We start from the raw sequence: 8468 nt of genomic DNA, 5'->3' as shown, positions 1-8468 counted from the left end.
GACATCAGACCCCCTGCTGACCCTGATGACATCAGACCCCCTGCTGACCCTGATGACATCAGACCCCCTGCTGACCCCGAACTCACAGAGAAACTCTCGAAGAACCAGCGCAGCTTCCTGGACCGGCCGTCTCCACTCAGCTTGTCCAGCTCCTGCTTGATGTCTCTGGACACTTTCCCACAGAGCAGCGGCGGCGAGCCGGGGACCATGGCCGCGTCTGTGGGGAGAGACGGGTCAGAACCAGAACTGGGCCAGAACCGGGCCTCCAGCAGGGCTCACCTGTGTTCCCGATGATCCGGTCCCAGGGCGTCTCCGTCAGGATGTTGAGCAGCAGAGGACAGACAAGCGGCGTGAGGGACCAGAGACGGACGGTGCTGTCCCTGCTGCAGCTCGCCATGGTGAAGGGACGGTTGTGGTGACACGTCAGACCTGGGGGGATGTAGGGGGACGGAGGAGGACAGAGGGGGACAGGGGGACAGAGGGTAGGACAGGGGGACAGAGGGGACTTCAGAGACCTGGACAGCCTCAACAGGGGCTCCTGGTGTCTCTCTGTGTCTCACCGTAGACGTCGGCTCCGTGGTCGAAGACGGTGTCCAGACACGTTCCGTCCCTGGTGTCCCACACTCTGATCGTATAATCCCAGGATCCTGCAGAACCAGAGACCAATGAGGACGGACCGGTCCCACCTTTTTCCATGTCAGCTGAATCTGATGCCAAGAGACGGATGATCTGGGAAAACATGGAGCTGCTGCCGACGTCTGGATGGACGCGGCGTTCTCCACAACCAATCAGAGCCCAGAGATCCATCACAGATCACCACAACAACCAATCAGAGCCCAGAGATCCATCACAGATCACCACAACAACCAATCAGAGCCCAGAGATCCATCACAGATCATCAAGTCAAACCGTCACGACACGAGACACAAATGTTTCACAAAAACTGCAGCTGTAAACCAAACTTATGGACAAATAGTTCAGCAAGTCCCAGCGGGTCGCACTGGTCCCAGCACTGGTCCCAGCACTGGTCCCAGCACTGGTCACAGCACTGGTCCCAGCACTGGTCCCAGCACTGGTCCAGCACTGGTCCCAGCACTGGACCCAGCACTGGTCCCAGCATTGGTCCCAGCACTGGTCCCAGCACCGGTCCAGTACTGGTCCCAGCACCGGTCCCAGCATTGGTCCCAGTGCTGGTCCCAGCATTGGTCCCAGCATTGGTCCCAGTACTGGTCCCAGCATTGGTCCCAACACCGGTCCAGCACTGGTCCCAGCACTGGGCCCAGCACCGGTCCAGTACTGGTCCCAGCATTGGTCCCAGCACTGGGCCCAGCACCGGTCCAGTACTGGTCCCAGCATTGGTCCCAGCACTGGGCCCAGCACCGGTCCAGTACTGGTCCCAGCACTGGGCCCAGCGGTTCTGTACCTGAGATGAGCAGGTAGGGAACCTCGGTGTTCCACATCAGGCCTCGGACCGGCGCCGTGTGTCCGCTCAGAACGTTGATGCAGGCGTCCTGGGTGTAGTCCCAGATCCGGACCGTTCTGCTCACACAGAACCAGAACCATAGAACCAGAACAGCTTTCTGAGCCGGAGGCCCGGTTGGTCCAGAACCTCACCCGTCGTCGGAGCCGGAGCAGAGGATCCCCTCCCTGAGCGGCGACCAGCGGACGTGGAAAACCTTGGCCAGGTGTCCAGTGAACACCTTGAGCGGCTGATCGGAGCTGGTGGCCAGGTAGTAGACGCGCACGTTCCTGTCCTCACAGCCGGTCGCTATCATGTCCCTGCAGGGGACGGAGGGGACGGAGGAGAGAGAGGGGAGAGAGGGGACGGAGGAGACAGAGGAGAGAGAGGGGACAGAGGGGACGGAGGCTTTAAAGCTAAATATTTAGCTGCATTACGGGGAAAAGACGTAATAAAATGATCGATTTGAGGGTTTCATGAATAGATAACAAGCCTTTCAAAGGAAAATGGATGGATGGATGACGGATGGACAGACAGACAGACGGACAGACGGACAGAAGGACGGACGGACGGACGGACGGACGGACGGACGGACGGATAAAGGATGGACGGACGGACGGACGGATGGACAGACAGACAGACGGACAGAAGGACGGACGGACGGATAAAGGACAGACAGACGGACGGACGGATGAAGGATGGACGGACGGACGGACGGATGGACAGACAAACAGACGGACAGACGGACAGACAGACAGACGGACAGAAGGACAGACAGACAGACGGATGAAGGATGGACGGACGGACGGACGGACAGACAGACAGACGGACAGACAGACGGACAGAAGGACGGACGGACGGACGGACGGACGGACGGACAGACAGACAGACAGACAGACAGACAGACAGATGAAGGACAGACAGACAGACAGACAGACAGACAGACAGACAGACAGACAGACAGACAGACAGACAGACAGACAGCCTACTTGTTGTTCTGGCTCCAGTCGCAGCCGAACACGGCAGCAGGATGTTTGTACTTGTGCAGGATTTTCCCGTCGATGGTTCTGATGATGCTGCAGAGAGGAGAACATGAGACTCATCGCGGCGGGATTAGACCCGGTTGGACCGGCGCTCACCAGAACCCGTCTCCGCTGCAGGTGGCGATCCTCTTGGAGTCTTTGTGGCTCCAGGATATGCAGAAAATCCCGTTCTTTCCGTGCTGAAGGGAAACAGCAGCAGTTAGAACGGCTCCAGCTTCAGCGAGCCTCGCATCTGAACTGACCTCGTTGAAGCGGGTGATGATTTTCCCCTTCCTGACGTCCCAGATGAACGCGCCGTTACGAGACGTCGCTCCCGCGATGCAGTTCAGGTCTCCTTAGAAGCAAGCAGAGAAAAACTGCTTTCCCATGAAGAACCACAGCAACCTTCTCGCTCCTGACACCCAGACTAACACAGACCGCACAAGCAATCTCTCCCGACCCACAATGCTCTGCTGCCAGTCCTGCCTCACACCTCACCACCGTCTCACCGCCCTGCTCCTCAAGCTGCCACTACTGAGAATGACACCTCCACCTGCTTCACACTAACATCCAATCACTCATGTTTACCTTTACATAATAAAAGTAAGGCAGCGTGAACTTATTAATGCTAGTTATTAGCTAGTTATTAGCTAACTTTGACATAATAGGAACCATTAACACAGCTAAATACATTTGCTAATGATAATATATTAACTAACAATAGTATATCATTATTAGCATATCAGCTATTATTAATTAGCATATCAACTACTGTTAGCACAGAACAATAGCAAATGCTAGTTGATATACTAACAGTTTATAAACTGACATAAACTGATATCTCAACGATTGTCAACATCCTAACATTAGCTAGTATGTGCAATGTATTGTATTACATTAACAGATATGCTAACATAACCCCAAATGCTAACATTAGCTTATATGTTATCATTAGCTTGTATACTAACATTAGCCAATATGCTAATATTATTAGCTGATATACTATCATTGACTGAAAAGCCAATACTAACTGGTATGCTAACATTATCTGATAAATTAACAGCTGACATGGTAACATTAGCTAATATGCTAACACCAGCTAATATGCTAACATTAACTGGTATGCTAACATTATCTGATAAATTAACAGCTGACATGGTAACATTAGCTAATATGTTAACACCAGCTAATATGCTAACATTAACTGGTATGCAAACATTATCCGGTATGCTAACATTAGCTGATATTAGCAGTGTGTTAGCAGCTGATCCACCTGGAGCCCAGGACAGAGAGTAAACCACGCCTTCGTTGCCAGGGGACGTGGAAACGGCCGTCAGCGTGTTGGTGTCCCAGATTTTTATGGTTCCATCAAAACTAGCCGTCGCCAGCAGGTTGGGGTCATCGGGTTTAAACTTGCAGTCAAAGATGGTTTCTACATGGCCCTGGAATTTAAAAACAGACGTCAGAGCGAAGCGAGACACTTCCTGTCCTGCCAGCCGCTCAGCCTGCAGAGTACCAAGTCTCTCAGGAAGTCCCACTTCTTGGCCGCCATGTCGTAGAGTCCGACGCCGCCGTCCATGAAGCAGCAGACGGCGTGGCCGGGCGGCAGAGAGAAGGCCCGGTTCTGGGACAGGGTCGGCGGAGGGACGGCCTCGCTGGTGGAACTGGTGTGCTGGCTCTTACTGGGAGAACTGGAGCTCTGAGCTGCAGGGAGGAGCAGAGGCGGTCAGCCTGAGCATCGATCCAGAAAGTCCAGCAGGAAAACTGACGATCTGAGTGGGAAGAACGGATTTACCTGCAAAAACAGGCTGAGGCTGTTTATAGAAAAATGGGGGACAGTTTTGACCTAATTACGGCTCTGAAATGGACTTTTTTTAATTTTTACTCAATTCTAAGATTAAAGAATGACTAATTTAGCTGAGATTTCTATAATCGACTAATAGTGACTAATCGTTTAGGTTATAAATGAAGTTTCAGTCTACGTGTTGGGTTATCGGAGGTGTAGTTACGTCTTTTGGCCAGCGGGGCGCTGAGCACGTGCAGAGCGTGAAATCCTGTCTTCTTCAGCTTGAAGCTGTCCAACGGCGTGGAGCGAGACACGTTCCAAACCCTCAGCACGCCGACCTGCGAGTCTGCAGAAAGAACACGTCTCACCACCAATCAGGTTTCATTCAGAGCCAGGGTCCTGCAGCGCCTCTCACCGCCGGTGATGAACATCCCCGGAGCCGAGGGAACCCAGGCCAGGCACTGGACGGAGGCGGCGGCGGACGGGAAGCAGAAGGACGTGATGCAGGACAGTCCCTCGCTGTCCACCAGCCGCACGCCGTTATGGAGGTTGGACACTGCAGAAGAAGAAGACGGCGGATCAGAACCCGATCAGAACCCGATCAGAACCCAAGGCTGCGTCTGCACTGAGGCTTCGGGTCGGAGCCGGACCTAGCAGGTAGTCGGTGGACAGAGGGTCCCACTCCAGGGCGCTGACCGGGTCCTCCTCGTCCGTCCCCTCCAGGGACTCTGGACGCAGGACGTGCTTCTGGCTTTTACTGCCTGGACACACAGCAGAGGTCAGAGGTCAGACGTTACCAAACTGCAGGGCAGGAAGTAGAACTGTTCATCAATCTGGGAAGGGGTCAAAGGTCATACAAAGTGTATCATCCCCCAGAGAAGAAAACACCTGAGAGAAGGTCAGAGGTCAGAGAAACGACCAGTGAAGGGCGAAGTACTCAGCTCTGGTACTTAAAAGTATTGGTACTCAGCTCCCAGCCAAAGTACTGAAGTACTTATAAAAACACTCAAGTATTCAAAAGTAGAAATTACAATCTGGTATCAGAACGTTTTCTGTTTTCTGAGAGTTTTACAGAACCATGTAACTGTAGAGGTTAAAGGTCAAAGGACGTACGGCAGGCTGAGTTATCATAAAATCAGTTTCATAATTACCTGCTGCTGAACACCTAGAATGTGCTGCAGACTACGAAGCTACGCGGAGCCCAGCGCTTCGTTCCAGGCTCTACAGGCCTCACTGAGCAGGTAGAGGTCAAAGGTCATTCTCTCTAGATCAGTGTTTCTCAAGCGTTTTCAGGCTGAAAACCACTGAACCCATTAAACAAACTCTCAGACCATAACTGGAAATAATGCAAACTGTTTAAATAAACCTCAAAATAAGAGCTGAGGGTGAACTTGGTTTCCCCCAGAACCGGGTCTGGACTTACCGGGCTGGAAGACAGACAGGCTCCCGTCGGTGTGTCCGAACACCAGCTTGCCCTTCTTGCTCGGGTGCCAGCGGAACAGGCAGATGTCCGACAGGAAGGAGTGCGCCTCCTTGTGGACGGTGACCGCCGCGTCGGCCCCTCGGTAGTCCCAGACGTAAAGCGGGCCGCGCTGCGACACGAAGGCCACGCCGTCCGCCGAGTTCCAGCACCAGCTGACGGAGACGGGGACGCCTGGAGAGGAAGGAGGGCGGCTCAGAGGTCACAGGTCAGAGGTGAGAGTCCCGGTCGGTCGCCTACCTTTGGTGTTGTCCAGCCGGGCGGCGGCCTTCTTCTCCGCCACGTTCCAGATGATGAGCAGGTTGTCGGCGGAGGCGGAGATGAACAGGTCGGCGTTGTCGGGACACCAGCTGATGGCCGTGATCGTCTTCTTGTGCTCCGACATGATGGAGCGCAGCTTGAACTCGTTGTACTGCTGGTCCAGCTGCACACAAACAAACATCTGCTTTACCCGCCAAGGTCAAAGGTGAGCCAGGGAGTCCCTCAGGGATCAGTCCTGGGAAGCAGCTGCCTCCTCAGACAGGTGAGCAACCGTCAGAGGAGAACTTTCTGGATAAGGTTTGATTCATCCTGCTCTAATTTTCAAAGCATTTTTAGTTATAATTCACTTATAACAAAAAGCTAATTTTATCCGATGATGTTCACTTGAAAAAATCATGTGCTGCGACTTTTGGGACATAAATTTAGAAATCTAATCCAAAACAGGAAGTTGTGTCTTCAACAGAAAAACAGCAACCAGTGGAGACTTTTAAAGGTCGGGGTGTAATTATGAGGCATAAAGATACACAGTTAGCGATTAACACCAATAATTTGGGTTGATTAGTCTGTCATAAAATAAAAAACTAATTTTTCAAAGTCACATTTTTACCATGTTCATCATTCATTCATAAACGTCACGGTTTCAAGCTAACCATTTAGCTTCAAACTAAACATTTAGTTAGCAAGCTAAACATTTAGCTTCAAACTAAACATTTAGTTAGCAAGCTAANCATTTAGCTTCAAACTAAACATTTAGTTAGCAAGCTAAACATTTAGCTTCAAACTAAACATTTAGTTAGCAAGCTAGCCATTTGGCTAACATGCCAAAATCACTTCCCAATAACCGGAAGTGGGCAACCACAATAACAGCTGGGACTTCCAAACCTCTTTGGCTAGTTAGCTAACTAAGTATTTGCATCGCTCAGAGCTAACTGTGTAGTTCACAGCCATATAGTTAGCTTGTCCGCTAAGCATTCATGGAGCTAAATATTTACCTTGGAAGCTAATTAGCTGGATTTATTTGCTGAATAAATATTTTGTTTAAATTTATGATATTAATGAATGGATGGATGATGGAGAGGTCCTCATGACCTCACCTGGTAGACGTAGATAGCTAATGTAGCGCAGTAGGCGAAGCGGTCTCCGCTGGCGGCGCACACGTCTTTGTTCCAGGGCTGGCAGCCGGCGGCCAGGAGGCCCACCTGCTTCACCTTGGCCATCCTCACCTGCAGAGACCTGGAACGGCCCGCCTCCATCAGCAAGGACAGTGTGAACACATCAATATGAACACATGAATCTGAAGGAAGGAGAACCGTGTTTGTTGACTTTAGTTAGCGGAAGCTAGCAATCCCGAAACGATTAATCGGATGAAACGATTATTCAAATTATGGCCAACTAATTTAGTAGTCAGTGAATCTAAAAATGATCAACAGCTGAAAAAACAACATAATCAGAGAATATTGAAGCCAGAGCTGTACACAAATATAAACATTTAAGATTAAAAAACCTTGTAAGTAGCAGATTTAACTTCACCTGGTTCACCTTCCGGAAAAATAAAACCTCCTTTTAGTAACATTATACTTATTATTAATCATTTAATCCACAAATAGTCAACAAACTTTCTTTAAAACTGAACTAAAAAAGGCTTTCATGACGAATCGGCAGAATGTAGATATTTTTTTACCTGATTAATAGCCAGAATTAGTAACTGATTAATCAAACACTAAAGCGATAGCTTGTTGCATCCTGAAGTTAGCTGCAGGTTTTTTGTTTGGCTGATTTTGATATTTACTCTGTTTTATGGTAGTCGTTGTTCGTGAGGTGGGCAGGTTCAGTTTACCTGCTCATTATTTTCCGTTCCTTTCAGATTCATCATGAAACGTTTCTGCGGTTTTTGACGTGAAAACACGCGGACGGCTCCAGGCTGGGTTCGCTTTTCACCTGCAGGCTGCAGGCTAAGGTGATTACAGAGCAGATTGAATTAATCTCTGCTGCTGACCGGCTGCTAACGCTCAGCAGACCCATGGCCTCTGTAATGCAGGAAATCCTCTCTTCATTTTACCAGCTGCCTAATGCTGCTGTGGATGAAAACATTTATCGATCAAAGGTAATCTTCAAACACCTGCGGGCCAGTTTTCCCCTGACCTCGTCTTGTCAGGTGCAAATCGGCTGATTTACATGCAGAATCTCTTCATTAGCAGAATCAGGGAGGCTCGACCGGCCGACAGCGAGAAACACACGATCCACCTGCACACTTGTGTTATCTGGACTCTTCATGTTTCCTGCTCTTCCTTCGCTCCTCGCCACGACATATTTCTGATTATTTTCATTCATTCCTGAATCTGGATCTTTCTTCAGGGACAAACTGCTGCATCCTCAGCGCACAAAGCAGCGTAAACTCAGATCCTTCCTCTAAAACCATCACAGTTCACATCCCTGTTGGCACTGAATATTTCTGTTGTT

General features: G+C 50.3%; 1 protein-coding gene across 1 annotated transcript in view; it reads right to left on the bottom strand.

Moving 5' to 3' along the window:
- The window catches only part of wdr17 (WD repeat domain 17), a 21753-nt gene extending 14492 nt beyond the window's left edge, over window positions 1-7261 (bottom strand). Inside the window, exons 1-16 of the mRNA XM_017306072.1 lie at window positions 7103-7261; window positions 5988-6171; window positions 5691-5921; window positions 4918-5028; window positions 4683-4823; window positions 4491-4613; window positions 3998-4185; window positions 3755-3923; window positions 2745-2836; window positions 2599-2681; window positions 2449-2535; window positions 1615-1779; window positions 1424-1539; window positions 561-647; window positions 280-429; window positions 87-217 (exon numbers count right to left, since the gene is read on the bottom strand). Of these exons, the coding sequence (XP_017161561.1) occupies window positions 87-217; window positions 280-429; window positions 561-647; window positions 1424-1539; window positions 1615-1779; window positions 2449-2535; window positions 2599-2681; window positions 2745-2836; window positions 3755-3923; window positions 3998-4185; window positions 4491-4613; window positions 4683-4823; window positions 4918-5028; window positions 5691-5921; window positions 5988-6171; window positions 7103-7261 (2217 nt within the window). The remainder of the gene's footprint in view (window positions 1-86; window positions 218-279; window positions 430-560; window positions 648-1423; window positions 1540-1614; window positions 1780-2448; window positions 2536-2598; window positions 2682-2744; window positions 2837-3754; window positions 3924-3997; window positions 4186-4490; window positions 4614-4682; window positions 4824-4917; window positions 5029-5690; window positions 5922-5987; window positions 6172-7102) is intronic.
- Window positions 7262-8468: the final 1207 nt, after the last annotated feature.

The sequence above is a fragment of the Poecilia reticulata genome, linkage group LG1 (genome assembly GCF_000633615.1).
Source record: "Poecilia reticulata strain Guanapo linkage group LG1, Guppy_female_1.0+MT, whole genome shotgun sequence".
In the NCBI taxonomy this organism is placed as follows: domain Eukaryota; kingdom Metazoa; phylum Chordata; class Actinopteri; order Cyprinodontiformes; family Poeciliidae; genus Poecilia; species Poecilia reticulata.
The sequence above is the reverse complement of the archived record's forward strand: the minus strand, read 5'-3'. Positions and strand labels throughout refer to the sequence as shown.